The sequence below is a fragment of the Balaenoptera musculus genome, chromosome 13 (assembly GCF_009873245.2).
Source record: "Balaenoptera musculus isolate JJ_BM4_2016_0621 chromosome 13, mBalMus1.pri.v3, whole genome shotgun sequence".
In the NCBI taxonomy this organism is placed as follows: Eukaryota; Metazoa; Chordata; class Mammalia; order Artiodactyla; family Balaenopteridae; genus Balaenoptera; species Balaenoptera musculus.
In genome coordinates this window covers 58912687-58930126 of record NC_045797.1, presented here as the reverse complement: position 1 = coordinate 58930126, position 17440 = coordinate 58912687, and the positions used below count along the sequence as shown (strand labels likewise).

The 17440-nt window shown below is 37.9% G+C and overlaps 1 protein-coding gene across 12 annotated transcripts in view; it reads left to right on the top strand.

The window, feature by feature from the left end:
• The window catches only part of ARHGEF33 (Rho guanine nucleotide exchange factor 33), a 113811-nt gene that overhangs the window by 8259 nt on the left and 88112 nt on the right, over window positions 1-17440 (top strand). For all 12 annotated transcript variants that reach the window (XM_036873672.1, XM_036873668.1, XM_036873678.1 and 9 more), the window contains one exon: window positions 16826-16936. In XM_036873672.1, coding sequence (XP_036729567.1) covers window positions 16912-16936 — 25 coding nt within the window. In that variant the 5' untranslated portion in view covers window positions 16826-16911. The remainder of the gene's footprint in view (window positions 1-16825; window positions 16937-17440) is intronic.

Sequence of the window (17440 nt, the reverse complement as noted above, 5' to 3'; positions counted from 1 at the left end):
AAAATTGCTTACCATTGAGTAAAATTGCTATTATAAAGAGATAATCTATGTTTATCCTGAGGCTTAAAGTCTAGCAGTCTAGTTTGATAAGAACCAGATACTCACCAGGTGCAATGGATATGAATATGAAATAGTCCCTGTCTCAGTGTAGCTTATAGTGTCGTGTGGAACACAGGCAGGGCCTGTTGCCTATAAATCCCAACAGAGAGAGACACTAATAATATGGTATGAGAATGTAGTAGAAGAGGGATCAACTAATGATGACTTGGAGGACCAGGGCAGGCTTCATAGAGAAGGAGGGGCTTAAATTGAGCCTTGATGGATGAGAAATATTTCATTAGGTAAGGAAAGATATTTGAGGCATAGAGGATGGAAGGAACAAAGGTACACAGGCAAGGATTTGATGAAATGCATGAGCTGCGATCATCTACACATCTGTATCATATACACTAACTGCTATGAAGTTTTATTTGAAACACTATGAAACAGAGAAACAAATCAAGTAAGTTCAGCTAGTCCAGTCATGAGCTGTTACAAGTAGCAAAATCATATCAACTAATGTCTTAACTGGCTACAGGGATATATCTGGGAGCCACACTCAGGCATAAAATTAAGGTCCCATAGGCAGAGCTTGATCAAGAGACATGAGGCAGGCTCAAAATCTGACACTCATTCAAACAGATTTTCTTTCATTATTCAACATTTGAATAGAAAAGAGGCTGATTCCTCCACGGAGGTAGAGTGGAAAAGGAGGACTCCCAAGGGCAGTACTCAGTCTCCTGTTCAGGATCAAGAGCGGTTCAACTCTGGCCTCACACTGGCTACACCGCTCAGCAAAACAAAAGTCCTACAAGAAAACCAGACTCACCCTTCCAAGAAGGCTTTCTGGCAACCATTTGTTGCTATTCAGGCCTCCATCTAGGATACCCCATCACCCACCCCAAACACACACACATACATACACACCCTCAAGATGCTTATCGAAGCATTCCTTTCGATCACACAAGATACTTTCCTTGAGAGAATTCCTGATAAGTATGGTTTTCTCCCTCTCACATTTCCAGGCCCTTTCAGCACCTCTGAAAGATAGGTGCATGCACAGCTCCTTAGTCTATCTCTAGCCCCATTTTCAGGCCTGAGATTGTCAAGCAATTGATTGCTGGTGGGGGGGGACTCCCTCCCTCTCCACAGCTGGGCTGAGGCTGCTGCCTTGGATGCAAGCTCTCGATTCTGGCTCCTGAAGTGGTAACCAGTGCCTGCACAGCGCTTACCTGTGAGCTAGGTGCTCGAGACCACAGACGAAGCTTAACACGTGGTTCCTACCTTTGAAGACCGTTGAGTCTAGACTCCTCGGGAGGATCCACAGTTTGCTTTTTCTTTCACCTCTATCGATCTTAGGCTAGAGCTTCCAGCTTTGTGCTAGGCAACACTGCAAAGGATAGTAATAATCACTACCAGAGACATATAATCATACCACAGACTGAGCTAATCAGACTCTCAGAGAGATTAAGTAATTTTCCCGGGGTCCATCAGCTATTTAGATCACGCAGCTAGGACTGGAGTCCAGACGCTCCACACTTCAAAGCTCTGACTCCCCGTCCCCACCCCCCACCTAGCTTGGCTCTCAGTGTTGCCCTCAACGGGTTAAAGTGTTAGCTGACGACAGAGTAAGTAAAGTATGCTTTAAAAAAATCTCTCAAGATCCAAAGGAATAGAGTCATAGTGTTGGTGACAGTGAGGTTGGTTGATGTGGGCAAAGGGCTTCACCTGACAGCCTTTTTATTCCACTTATTTATGAGGCCCACCTCACTGAGATTAAAATGGTATTATCAAATTCCATAATTACCATATTTGTACAAGAAATTGCAACACTGCAGTGAACCATTTTATTATTTCTGTCAGAACAAGAGCTTATGACTTACGTCACTTAACCATGGACCTCATTCTCTTTATTTGTGAAGTGACAGGGTCTGGCTGGCTGACCCCTGTGTCATCTTTCAGCTCTGATCCTTTTTACCACATATGCTGAATCCTTAGTTTATATTGCAAGTTGTTCTGCTTGGGTGTGGTTTGGTTTGGTCTTTCTAAACCATGGCACTGATACTGTTTCATTCATTTACTCCATACCTATGTATTTGGGGTCTATTCTGTGCGAGACCCTCTTTCAGAGCTCGGGGAATGCAGAGTGAATAAAAACATCCAAGCCCTCATGAAGTGGAGATGATGGGCCAAGATGATCAATAAACAAATAAACAGAGCATTGTCATTTGGTAGAAAATGCTGTAGGGAAAACTGAAGCAATGGAAAGGAGACAGGCAGTGAAAGCTGAGTCCTGCTTTTACGTGTGTGGTCAGGGAAGGCCCTTTTAATGAGGTGACATTTAAAGAGACCAGGAGCCTTAGAACTTTTTTTACCCTTAATGTATGATTGTGGGATATTGTAAACTTGACAAGACTTTGAAGTTGTCAAGAGATAGGAGCAAAATGGGCCCTGGTGAAGGTGCGTTAAGAGTTTGAGTTTCAACCTCGCTTTTTCCCCTCACATCCTGTGGGTCCCAGGATTTTCACAAATGAGCTTTTCTTGCTTCCGTGATTCTAAATATTCTATATTAACATTTTAATGACTTTTCAAATGTACTGAATCTACTTATTTATATAATTTTTGCCAATGGGGATTATGGCTATTAACAGTAAATTCAAAAGGCTGTGAAAACTGAATTTACAGGATTTTAAGAAGCAGGGTTTTGATTTGCATGTAAACTTTGCATCCAGATTTACAGTATTTCTATCCTCAGCTTCACAAGCCACAGGCTAGAGGAAGGACCTAAACTTAGGAATGTGTGGGAAGGAGTTAAGGATTCAAGGAGCAGGCTGAAAATACTGCTTTCAAAGGGGTGGGTGTGGTTTTGTTTTTGTTTTTGTTTTTCCTGGATTCCTAGATCTTGCGTCTACAGGCTCATTTACTGCCTATCTCATATTTGTTTTGGAGACTAGGAGCATGGATCCCCAAGAAGATGAGTGGTAGATATTACAGGCCAAAGGCAGGTCCCTGAGTGTTAAGAGAAAAGAAGCGGGCAAACCCCAGGCAGTGAGGTTTCTAAGGTGCGTTCCAAAATGGGTGGAGAAGAAAAGGATTGACTTTGTCTCTAAATCCAAAACATTAGAATCTAATATATATAACAAAGGCTAAGCCATCGCAGATCATCTTATTTTAGACCCTGTCACTCTGAAAATGCCCTTTAGGACTGAGATAGAGCATTAAACCCCTTTGTTCTACTCTCCTGGCCTGGATTTCCTGCAGCCAAATTCTTTCTCCCTTTGTCTCTATGTCCACGACTATTGATTGCCAGATTGTTAGGTAACAGAACACTTAACAAGTAATTATTAGTAAGTAATTAACACCTAATTAATTAGGGGAGGATTATGTGCTAAATAGTTACTATTGACAATGTTTAGCAGGTTTACCATCTCAGTCAACAAATTTTTATTGAGCTTCTATTCTATGTAAGAATATAAAACAGGCACCAAGAATATGAGGAGTTGGAAAAAATAGCCTCTTTTCTCAAGAAGTCTGTTTAGAAAATGAGACTATAACATAAGATACATACAGCAGAAAATCATGGTTTTGGTTCCAATTGAGTTCTACAGATATTCCACGACAGGGATAATTTCCTATTGGACTGAAGGTGAAAGTCCCAGAGAGTGAAGGAACCTGAGCTAGACTTTGGGGAATGAGTAAGGATTTGACAATTGGAGTAGGATGAGGAGGGCAGACTAGGCTGCAGGGAAGAGGAGAGATAAGGTAGGAATGCAAGTGGTGAATAAGAGTCAGGGGGCTGGAATACCTCCTAAATATCAGAAACAAGATTGGAGAGGAAGGTCAGGGACATTGTGGAGGACCTTGAGGTTTGTTGTATATTTTAATAAGGAGAGAGCTATTCAAGAGCATGAACAAGGGCAAAAGATGATAAAAGTGATATTTAAAGGAAAATAATCTAGTACTGTAGCAACATAGAGTGTTGATAAACTAGTTAGGATGTTCCTATAGATGTTTAGGAACAAAGCCGTCAGGTTGAACCAAAGAAGTGACAACGAAAAGGAAGCAGAGGGACTTCCCTGGTGGCGCAGTGGTTAAGAATCTGCCTGCCAATGCAGGGGACACAGGTTCGATCCCTGGTCCACGAAGATCCCACATGCCACGGAGCAACTAAGCCCATGTGCCACAACTACTGAGCCTGTGCTCTAGAGCCTGTGCTCCGCAACAAGAGAAGCCACCACAATGAGAAGCCCGCGCACCACAATGAAGAGTAGCCCCGGCTCGATGCAACTACAGAAAGCCTGTGCGCAGCAATGAAGACCCAATGCAGCCAAAAAAATAAATAAATAAAATAAATAAATTAAAAAAAAAAAAAGGAAGGAGAAAATGTAAGAAACCATATAAAGGAAGACTCAGAAGGATTTCACTAATGGTGGCTCATAGGATGAGAGGAAAATCATTCCAAGGTCTTAAGTCTGGGTCAATAGTGGTGTTAGTGACAGAGCCTGGGAAATGAAATCTGAAGGGGGTACCTGGATAGGCTGAAGGTGACCGATGTGATTTAAACAGGTTGAATTTGAGGTGACCATGGGACAGCCAAGTGAAAATCTTCATTGGAGTGAGAGAGTGGCATGGACATATATACACTACCAAATGTAAAGTAGACAGCTAGTGGGAAGCAGCCTCATAGCATAGGGAGATCAGCTCGGTGCTTTGTGACCACCTAGAGGGGTGGGATAGGGAGGGTGGGAGGGAGATGCAAGAGGGAGGAGATATGGGGATATATGTATATGTATAGCTGATTCACTTTGTTATAAAGCAGAAATTAACATACCATTGTAAAGCAATTATACTCCAATAAAGATGTTAAAAAAAAAAAGAAAATCTTCATTGGAAAGAAATATAAGTCCAACAAGGGATATTCATTTAGCAGAAGAAAAAGATCAGAAGAACAGACAGTTTTGTTTCCTTCTCTCAAAATAAAGACCTAAATACTAAAAAGATAGCTAAAATGACATAGCAGAAGAAATAGGGATTAGGAAATTGTGAACTGTTTAGCATCATTTTGGTTTGGGGTAGAGTGGATCTTTCTTTTTTTTTTTTTAACATTTATTTATTTATTTTGGCTGTGCCAGGTCTTAGTTGTGACACGAGGTATCTTTAGTTGCAGCATGAGAACTCTTAGTTGCGGCATGTGGGATCTGGTTCTCTGACCAGGGATCGAACCCAGGCCCCCTGCATTGGGAGCGCAGAGTCTTAGCCACTGGACCACCAGGGAAGTCCCTGGTTTTTGTTTTTTAAATTGAACAAAGGGACAGTTATGGAAGGCTCTGGACTGAGGGCTGGGAAGGAAGGCCATTGGTTGCCGTATCACCATATTGCTGAGTAATATTTGGAGATGCCCTGCTAAGGTTTTAGCCTCAGCATTTCAGAGCTGCAAGGACTTTGAGAGACTCCGCATACTAGATATGAGGAAATGGAAGCCTGGAGAGGGTGCCTGGCTTTCCCACAGCCCCACAGTGAGTGAGAAGTCAGGGTTGGATCTCAGTCCAGTATTCCTTCCTTTCCCCAATACTGCTGGTCATGAGGTGCACTACCTTCCTGACTCTTTAGGGAGCATTTTTACATAGTTCTATGGTAGGAAGCCTGAGGAAAATGTTCACAGACTGCGTCATCAGAAAGCAAAATGGATGGCCTAACAAGAGTGCTAAGTACATAGCAACGAAGGCAAGAAATGATGTGGGGCAGCATGTGTGTGCCCTGTTAGATCAACTTGCCTTCAGTTAAGGGAGTCATTTTCAAATGACATCAGAACAAGATGAAATGGACATGATCTACACAGGGAATGATTTGCTATAGTACGTTTAAGTAGCCCTAGATAAATTTCAAGTGAGGTTGTTCAGTGTCTTTCCATACATATTTTTAAAGGTTCTGAAGAATAGGATTGCTATCCAACTATCTGGGATGGGAGAAGTATGTAATTCAGTTTGGAGGCAGGAGGATGGAGTACTTCTATTCTATATTTTATTTCCTTATTCCTGTCCCAACTTTTTCCAAAAAGGAAATTGAAATAGTGCAATATGAGATTTAGGAATCAGAATATAGCTTCTTAGCAAAACCAGACCCAGTGTGTCCAATGTGTTCTGGTCTCTTTATGGAATGTTTTTAGGCCTTTTCTTTTCTTTTTTGGCCGTGCTGCTGAGCGGCTTGGAGAATCTTAGTTCCCTGACCAGGGATTGAACCCGCACCCTCAGCAGTGAAAGCACAGAGTCCTAACCACTGGCCCGCCAGGGAATTCCCTAGGCCTTTTATCCTTGTGCCAAACTTACCAGATGTAGTAAGAAATTACCCATTGATTGGGTTCAGTATACCTTAGCTCTAAGGAGGACATGTATGAAATAGGATAAATTTAAAAAGAAATTATCAAACTAATGATGAATTTACATTTGTTATCAATCAGTAAAAATGTTGAATAGTTCTTATATCTGGGTTACTATGCTGTTTGACTCTAATAATAATGGGTTATTAGATGATCCTTGCCCTAGTGAAGACAGATGACAGTTGAGGAGAATGGCCAAGTCAAGGCTTATGAGGGGTATGAGTCATGATCTGCCCTTTGAAGGGTGAGCAGGACTTGGGTTGGCAGAGGGCAGAGGGTTTTAGGCAGGGGAACCGTGGGGACTGAGATCCTCAGGTAGGAATACGTAAGGCCTGTGGGGGGGACTAGGTCTGCAGGGAGAATGCTGTAGTTTCAAGAGAACATTGCTGACCCCTGTAAACGGTGCACGGGCTGTGGGCTATTCTAACTGAGGTCATAGATTTGCAGGATTTGTCTATGATTTCCAAGTCCTGGAGTTCACTGGGAGGTGGTGAGAAATTAGCCATTATGAAGATTGTATTTTACTCTAGTTTCCTTTTTAGCAGTTCTAAAAGTGCTAAAGGCAGATCCAAACTGGATGTCATTTCATCTGAACTATGAAAAATATGCTCCCAGGAGTGTCAGCAGTAACCTTGTTTCCCCTCTCACCTAAAATAGGCTGTTAGTGGTAACTGATGCTCTATTTCACAAAGTACTACTAACTCAGCTACGTGATTCAGATCTTGTGAGTCCGGCCACTGCCTGTGCTTCAGCCGGAAGAATACTTCCTGAGGACTAGTTAAGGGTTTACCCTCTGCAAATCAGGGTCACCCCTAGGGCTGGAGGGAGCTTTCTCTGGGGCTCAGGGCTCCTTCCCTGCAAAATTCTCCCAGGAGCCTCTCTTGCCCTTCACCGTCTTCCCTCTCTTCCAAGCAGGACTGACCTAGTGAAAATATAGCAACAGTCAATTTTCTTTTGAAGTAGGTATTTACCTTGTATTCAGGTAACACTGTGCCCTCTGCCTCTTGCACAGAGTGTCGGGAGGCTCTTAACTTCTACTCAGAAAATCCAAGGAGAGAACCTGTTTAAAAGGTTGAAATTAAAGTGAGTCAAACCAGGATAAGAAAAGAGATAGTGCACATCTTCCTCACCAGACCCGTAGCCCCTGAAGTGTCCAGGCTTGCAAAATCAGGTTCTAATACCTTTATGTATGCCAATTAATGAGTCAGAAGAGCTTCTGGAAGTAATATGGTCTGAAACTTTTGATAAGTTTTGATGTCTTAAATGAGGCATTCTTAAACTTAAAATAATTATCTCTGGCCATTGGATTTTTTTGTATGTGTAATAGCATGCTGGCATTCCTTTTTTTTTTTTTTTTTCTGATTGAGTTGACACATAGCAACTCAAGCAAATATCTTGATTGATATTTGGTAGACAAAACAAAAAAATTAACGTGCCTGTGGAGTGGCGGTGAGAGGACCTCTGCTATTCCATATTCAGATGTAAAGAACCTCTATGTGCTTTATGAGCTACAGAACTGCCCACTCTCTGTGCTTTGCCCCTCTTCTCATTGGCTCTGGGCACTTTGAGGTTGCTGGCAACCATGGAGTATCAGTTATAGTTTTGGTGCTGGACCATTTGTTAGGAAATCCTATTTATTCTCTCTTGGTTTGTCAAGCCCAATGGTGGGCGTGGGGGATATATTTCTGCTAGTGAAACTTTGCTTGATAAAATAAAACAAATTCTTTTTTCTAACAAAAATCACCTCTAGGCTAACCTCTTTCTGTATTTACCACTGATTATTTTTTGCTTATGTGAAGCATGCACGGTAAAAATCACGTTTCTCTGTAGGCTATTAGATGAGAATTCAACTCACTTCCATAAACATTTGTTGGGCACAAGCTCAGAATGGGGCAAGGAACAGGGGATACAAATATGAATAAAACACCCTCTGCTTACAGTCTGGTGAGGGAACTAGCATTCAGGCAGTTAACCAAGGATGTGACAATGGCCTTGTGATCTGATTCAGTGGCAGGGGCCATCCTGTTTCTAGCAACACTTATATTTGAGAAAAGGTCAAGTAAGAGGCTGACTTGAGGACCAAGAACTATTTTCAAAATAAGACTATTTACAGTTTGAGTCATCTGGTGAGATCCCTATTTTAATTCTTTAATTCTTTAATTTATTGCCTTTGCCATCATAAATTGCTATGTATTCAAGGATGATTTTATTTTATATATTTGGGGGAAGTGGGTATAAAATGTTACATTATCACTGAGGCATCCTCATTTTAAACACCTGCATATATACTTATGTATTGTGAAATTTGTCTAATCTCATTATTTTGCTTCTCAGGGTCACACTGTGCTCTTTGCTTTTGTTTTTGTTTTGTTTTTTGCATTATATTGATTAATGAATTATATTAATAGATTTCTAAGCATCAAGACCTTTTTATAACCTAGAACAAACCACTGATCATAGTGTTGTATTTTTGTTTTCTGATATTTTATTTAGAATATTTGTATATTTATTTAGGCTATCCTAGAGTAGATTTGGTATCAGAACCTCATAGAATGGATTTAGTGACATACATATCTTATTTTGGGGTATGGATTAAATAACACAGTCATTGTTATTTATACAAATTTCCTGTTATATTATCCTGGGTTATTTCTTATTTGGTGGTAGATATTTGACCTCCCCCTTTCAATATCTTCTATAGAGAGTTGTAATTGACTTTATAGTTTTTAAAACAAAGTTCAACAACCTATGTTTTCCTAAAAAATTGTCCATTTCATTTCACTTTAAAAGTTATTGGCAATAAAATGCACATAGAATTTTAATAACAATATTTCATAGCCTCTGAATCAGTGGTTACATCCTATTTTTTGGTTCTACTTCGTATTCTTTCTCTTTCTCTCAATCTCCGTATATGTCATTAGACTTGTCAAAACTTTCCTCATTTTACAATTTATTCAATCTGCTTTTTCAAATAGCTATCAGACCCCACATAGGAACTGATATGTTTTTAATGACAGTAAAAGTGGCTTTTGATACTACAGTGCTTTGGAATCCTGTGACATGAAGAGGTTTATTTAAAGATAGAAACTAATAGAAAGAATAATGGTTCTACTTGGAGCTACTTCCTTAATTGTTCAGAGCTACCGTTTCCCTTTGTATGAAATGGATGGTAAAGCGTGCTGCCCACTGCACAGCATTGCTACGATCATCAGGTGAGATCATGTATGCGAGAGTGGTTTGGAAACTATGACGCAGGTACAAGCAAGGTCATGAAATACATCATTTCATGAAACATACGTTGCTTTTAGGCTGTATGGAAAAAACAAACAACCCCTTTCATAATTTTTTTCAAAGTACTTTTCTATATCACAAAGATCATGTAGACTTTCCTCTTTGAAACCATTTGCAAGATTTGTCCTGATGAATTATTTTAGTTTCAGGGGAAAATATTTCCTCATCACCCTCCCCCTAACATAAAAAGTTCTCATTCTACTAAATTAGAAATGTGCACTAAAGACCCATTCAATAAAGGACACTGGAATGGAAATTAACTCAAGTCTGTTTTCAATTAATTTCAATTCCCCAAAGTGCCAAACTTTCCTTTTCTGTCACAGCAGTAATTGGAAAGTAATAGACAATCCTAAATTTTTGTGGTCTTATGCCTGCATTTGTGTGTGGGGTATACATTGTAGGTCAGTCTGAGGGAGGGTCAGGAGATTTTTTGGTATTCTTTGGGCTTCTATTAACTTTCTTAATATTACTAATTTTATTACTTGAATTAATTTCATAAAAATCTGGCTATAACTTTTTAGGTTAATGTTTCTACATTCTTATTTCTCTATTGTGATCATTTTAGAACCTTTTTAAACCAGCAGAAACCCATTTTAAAAGAAAATTCTTCCCCAAAGCTATAGTATGTAAATTAGATGAGAACAGAGAGACTCTGGTTGAAGGGGATGGGAACGGGGGCCCAAGACTCCACCAGCTTTCTCTCTCCTCCCAAGGCAGGCTCAAGAAAACCTGAGGGCTTCAAAGAACAGACTAAAAACCATTGTTCTATATAATGATCAGACATGGTTTAGAGACAAACAGACTTTTTCTAAAAACTTACCAGTATTTTTTCAAGAGTCTGCCAAGGCCCAGATGGATGTTATTAGAGGCTAGAATTGCTATTGCAGAGATGGAAAGAAAGGAGGAAGGCTGGGGAGGAGTAGAAGCATGCTAACTTGGTGAGAAGAACGTGGCAGTATCTGATTTATTCAAAGGTAGGCAGTGATTCAAGGACTATGAAGGGCAGAGTAAAGAATTACTGGGCCCAGAGGGTGAGGGATGCCCATAGGCAATGAAGCAGACGACAAGTAAGATCTCAAAGGGAATTTCATAATGTAGTATAGCTCTTTCCAGAAAAAGTCACAGTACTTGTCCATGCAGTCCTGTTATTTTCCCTTTTAAGATGTACTTTTCAAAATATATTACTCAATAATATGATCATCCTCTTCAAACTAGTAATTCTCTTCTGTAAACTTAGCCTCTAAAAGGTCTTAAATAAAGGGAAAAAATAGCTATATTCTTTTTTATATTCATTAATTATAATGAAAAATAGAGAATGAGCCTAATATTCAATAATGGGGAGAGGGAAAGAAAACAATGATATAATTCCTCAAATGACTATTTTTCAGTAATTAAATATAATGATTGTGAAACTATTTGGAGAAATTTAGGAGTTGAATCCACCAGTTCTGAAATCACAGAGACCTGAGTTCCAATTCTGGCTCCCTCCGCCACTTCTTATCTGTGATCCTGGGTACGTCATTACCTCATTTTCTCAAGCCTCAATATGCTCATCTGAAAAATGAAGATAATGATCCAAACTAAACAGGACCAATATGAGGATTCAGTTAGAGGTGACAATATAAATAAAACATGAAGCATAGTGCTTGGCACATAGCAGCTGTTCAATAAAAGTTAGATGTTTATTCTCTATCAACAGATTTGTTGACAAACTTAAGGAAATTATTTCCTAGGAAAATATAAATTATAAAATTAAGTTAAAAATTCGAAAAGACCAATTACTTTTGAAGAAATTGAATAGGGTTTAAGGATCTACTTTTTTTGAATTTTATTTTACTTATTTTTTATACAGCAGGTTCTTATTAGTCATCCATTTTATACACATCAGTGTATACTTGTCAATCCCAATCTCCCAATTCATCATACCACCACCACCACCCCCGCCACTTTACCCCCTTGGTGTCCATACGTTTGTTCTCTACATCTGTGTCTCAATTTCTGCCCTGCAAACTGGTTCATCTGTACTATTTTTCTAGGTTCCACATATATGCGTTAATAAACAATATTTGTTTTTCTCTTTCTGACTTACTTCACTCTGTATGACAGTCTCTAGAGGATCTACTTTTATAAAAAGGCACTAAGACCAAATGTTTTCATAGCTACGCTCTACTCTCTTTCAATGAACAGATAATTGCAACTTAATTTAAAAATTTCTAGATTATAGAAAAAGATTAAAAAACTCTTTAATTCACTTTAAGAAGCTAGGATAACGTTAATTCCCCGCCCCATAGAATAAAAAACAAAAAAGCAATTAATCCTCCACAGATCAAAATCACTCATGAATATAGATGCAAAAATGTCTAAATATTAACAAATAGAATCCAGCAGAGTATCAACAAAACTATATCCTATGACCAAGCAAATATCCCAGGAATGTAAGGATGATTCAACATCAGGGAATCGGTATAATTCACTATAATAATAAATTAAAGGAGAAAAAGGCAATTCTATCAATAGCTGCTAAAAGGACTGATAAATTCCTAATAAGGAATTTTAGTAAAATAAGACTAAAGAGAAATTACTTAAATATGATATCGATTATTTACCAAAGGTAGAAAATAAATATGATTCTAAGTGACTTTAAAGCCATTTACATTAAAATAAGAAGATGGATAATGATATCCACTGTCACTATTATTAGTAAACGTTATTCTAGAAGCTCTAGCAAATATAATAAAATACAACAATGAAATAACCAGTATAAAATTTGAAAATAAGGATAAAAGTCACCTAGAAATACTTACTTTAAAAATCTTCCATAATTAATAAAACAATTTAGTAATGTGGCTGTGTATAAAATAAATATTAAAAAAAAAGAGAGAGAGAATATGAAAACCAGCTAGAGAGAATTGGAAATGGAAAAAATGCCATTCACAGTAGCAATAAAAAGTATAAATTATTTAAGAATGAATTTAACAATAAAAGTACAGGAACTTTAAGAGAAAACTAAAAAATCTGATTGAAAAAGCTAAAACAAGATTCAGACAAATGGGAAGAACTATATTGCTCTTGGATGACAAGATTTGATGTAAGAAAAATGCCAGTTCTCCCACATTAATATATAAATCTATGCAATTCCAATGAAAATTTCAACATTTTTTTGTAATGGGTAAAATCATCATGTAGTACATTTATTCATATGGAAAAATAAATGTCAGGAAAAGCAAATTATAAAAAGAATAATAGTTGACTTGCCTCATCAAATATTTTTAAAACACTGAAGAGCCATATAATTTGTGATTTTGGAATAGGAATAGTTAGATAGATCAGGATGGAATAGAGAGTCCATAGAAAAATAATAGATCTCAGTGTATATGAGAAATGGTATTTCAATTCCATGGAGGAAAATGATGATTTATGTAACAACTGGTGTAGCTACAAGTGGCTAGTTATCTGGAAAATAATGAAATTGAACACTCCCTCACCCCATATATAAAAACAAATCCCAGATGAATTAAATACTTAACAATAATAAAAACCTTAGAAGAAAATTTAGGAAAAAAGTATATATAAAACTTTGGGGCTGAGGAGAGCTTTTAAAACCAACTCAAGAAACCAAGAAGCAATTAAGGAAAAAATTTGACTTCATAAATTAAAAAAATGTGTCAGTAGCAAAAGTGTCCACAAAGTTAAAAGACAAAAAGATAGATGGGATAAATATTCATAAATCATGTGACAAATAAATATTTAATCTATATTATATAAAAGCCCTCATTAATTGACAAGGAAAAGGCAGATGACCCTATAGAAAAATATGCAAAGCAGAGGAATAGATAATCACAAAAGAGTAAATCTAAATGTCCAGTAAGTATATGTAGATACGCTTAATAGTACTAGAAATCAGTAAAGTAAGATGAAAAATCACTTGTCACCCATCTGGCTAGCAAGAACTAAAAAGCGTTAACATCCACTATTGGCTGGGTTGCAGGAGAAAAGGTACTCATGCAGTATTCTTGGAGGAAATGAGAATATAGTCTTTTTGGAAAGCAACCTAGTCATATCTATTAAACCCCTACATACATAAAAGCACCAATATATATGGCTCTATGTACCAAGATGTTTGTTGTAGCATTGTTTCAGTGACAAAATAATGGAAATAAGGAGAATGCCCATCAATACAGGAATGATTAACACAGGTCATTCCTACCACGGATATTATGCAGCCATTAAAAGTGATTTTTAGATCTATACCAATTAACTTGGAAAGATTGCTTCGACATATTAAGTGAGAGAGATGATGCAGAGAGGTACAGTATGAACTACAATGACAGTTCCACCCCATATATGTATATTCTGTATATATGTTTGAATGTGGTTCTATGAGGATGGAGAAAGGAATGGAAGAATTCCAGCATTGTTAACACTGACTGGGATTAAGGAGGAACACTCGTACCCTCTACCCAAATGACCACAATAAAAACGACATGAATAATAATGGTCCAATTTGTAAAAGAAAGTAACATGCTTATGTTATAATGTAGGTGGAAAAGTAGATTAAAAATTATAGGTAGGCTCCATTAACAATCAGGTAAAACATTCAAGAGAAAAATGATTGACTGGTAATACAATGAAATGACTATGATCATTAAGTAGAGTCATTATAGTTCGTTTTTTCCCTCTATATTTAAAAAATTTTTTACAATGTGGTTTGGTTGCTTTCATAATTAAATAAATAAAATAAAATTTCTAATTTATTTTCTAGTAATCACATACCTTTTATTACTTCTTGAAATCAGCAACCATTTGTACATTTGTGAGCTTGATGATGTCTTACCTCTGAAAATGCATAAATTTACATTTTATCTCAGATGGATGGAGGTTTTGGGGTTTGTTTTTAATTAGTTGTAGATTAGATCAATAAATCTGCTGGAATTAATTATCCATAAAATCCCATTAAAATATGGCTTCACATATTTCAAGATTTTTTTCCCCCAAATAGTAACAGAAATCACTTCTAACAATTATTTTCAAACCTGTGTGGCTTTGAGCAGGTCACTTCTCTTCTCCTCTCCAGGTCTCAGTTGCTTCTCCTATAAATGAAGAAGATGGATCAAATAATTTTCTCAGTGCCTTTTTGGCTCTAACATTCTGTGATTTAATTATATTCGTCATGGAATTCATTAAATGTCAAATCAATTGCTAAGGAGCAGAAACATTTCATCTTAGTAATGCTTATATCAGCTATGAAAGAGATTCAGATAGCTAGGGAAGATGCCTTACCTTGACATAACTTCCATGCTCACATGAAAAATGTACAAGATTCCAAATGGCATATGGCCTTCACTTTGGGCCTTCCTTTAGATTCCTCATTTATAACTGTGTAGCTATTGACCAGGTTTTCATCCATGTGAACCTTCCAGACTGTCAATTTATCATTTTGCTTCACAGACCTCAATATATGAATGAAACACCAATTCTACTTTGAGGTATAAATTATACAGGATAAAATGCACCCAGTCAAAATATACATTTTGATGAGTTTTGACAAATTTATGCAACTGTATAACCACTACCACAATTAAGCAACAGAATATTTTTATCACTCTAAAAAGTTCACTGTGCCTTTTCCCAGTTAAACCCTCACCTCCTGCCCTAGGCAACTACTGATCTGCATTTTATCACTATGGATTAGATATGTCTTTTCTAGAGCAATGAACAAAGTCTTAACTTGTGTCTTCTCAATCTTGGATAGTGTTAATATATTTTTATTGTTTCAATTAGGTTTCTTAGTTGCAAAGCAGTAAAAAATTAGCTCTGGCTAATTTATACAGCAAAGGAATTTGTTGAAAGGATATGGGCAGCTCATAGAATTGCTAGGAGACTGGAGAACCAAGTTTGGGATATGCGGCCAACAGCAATGCCCCAAATCATGTAGTACAGCTGTTCTGGTGAGGAAAGGACCAAGAACAGCAGCAGCTTGAGTTACCTAAACTGTCTGTACCAGATCATGGTCACCACCACCCCCCTTGTTGCTGCTGCTGCTGCTGTCTTAAGAATTCTTTCTATTTCTAAGAAAGTAGAAAGTATATCAAGTATATCTGCCTTAGGAAATTCTTCTGCAACTGCCAGTTGGGGTGGGTGTATCAAAGTGGTACCATGTGCCCATCATACCTTAGCTGCAAGGGAGGCTAGGAGAACCTGGCACTTTCAGCCTCTATATAATGGGAGGCCTATGATCAAGCCTCATAAGGTTGGGGAATTCCCCAATCATTGGAAATTCTAGATGGATAAAAAGAGGGCCAATGTCCACAATACCATTTTTGCTTGTTAGATTTCATTCTGAACTGGCAGTTTCATGTCTAATGGTCACAGCAGCCAGGCTACATTTGACAAGCATCTCCTGGTGTAAAAAAGTCTACCAGATGCAGAAAGTGGGGATAAGACCATCAAGGAACTTACTATTTAATTAAATAGAAACAGATATATTAGCCTTTATGCCTGCTCAAGTTAATTTCCTTAAACTATACCCTGCTAATAAAATCAACGGGTTTAAATTAATTTATTTGATCCCCAAAATAGTATCTTAAAAACTACCATAATTTTAAGTAATGAATTTAATACTTGTTGACAAAATATTTACCTTTGAGGTTTTTTTAATATAAATTTATTTATTTGTTTGTTTATTTATTTTTGGCTGCGTTGGGTCTTCGTTGCTGCGCTCGGGCTTCTCATTGTGGTGGCTTCTCTTGTTGCGGAGCATAGGCTCTAGTAGTTGCGGCACGTGGGCTCAGCAGTTGTGGCTCGCGGGCTCTAGAGCACAGGCTTAGTAGTTGTGGCGCACGGGCTTAGCTGCTCTGAGGCATGTGGAATCTTCCCAGACCAGGGCTCAAACCCATGTCCCCTGCATTGGCAGGTGGATTCTTAACCACTGCACCACCAGGGAAGCCCTACTTTTGAGTTTTAAGCTAAATATTTACTCAACAATATTTTCACTCTTCTGAAATTGCACATAACGTCTGTTGCTTCTAATAGCTGTGTTCATTTCAGTTTTTTAAAGTTAACACATAAAGTAAATCCAGTCACTTCACCTGTTCCCTTACTCTTGATTTCAACTGACAGGTCCGGGGAAGAGGGGATGGCCTGATCCAGGGACAATGAAGATGCAATGTTGAAGAATAAGCTGGAGGAGAGAAGCAACAGGCACCATGGAAAAAACCAAAACAAAGCAAGGTTAGATTTTTCCTATGTCTTGCTTTAAGGTTCAGGATTTAAGAAATGTAGGTTGTGGGCTTGTCTTGCCCTTGTCTCAAAACATGATAATATGTTAACTTGACTATTCTCATTTCCTTATCATAGTAGAATGACCATGAAGAGCACAGACTTGGTGCTGGGGAAACAGGAAATGTGACATGTATACACACAATTTGAGTAGTCATGTTACTTTTCTTAGCAATAACTTTAGGACTGCCTCAGAACGACCTGCTGAATAACGCCAAGATACATATTCAACTAACAGACATCCAACACCTCCTAGGCTGGCCTAGAAACATAGGGCTTTCTCTTTTAATCTTTACCATATAGAATCAACCATATAAAAGTAGGTTCTATTATCATCTCCAATAGACAGGTGAAGAAACAGTCATAGAGAAGTCAGGCTACAAACCACAACATATCAACGTTTGGTCCGGGAGCGTGGTCTCTGTCCTCAAGTTCTGGTTCTTGACATTATACCAG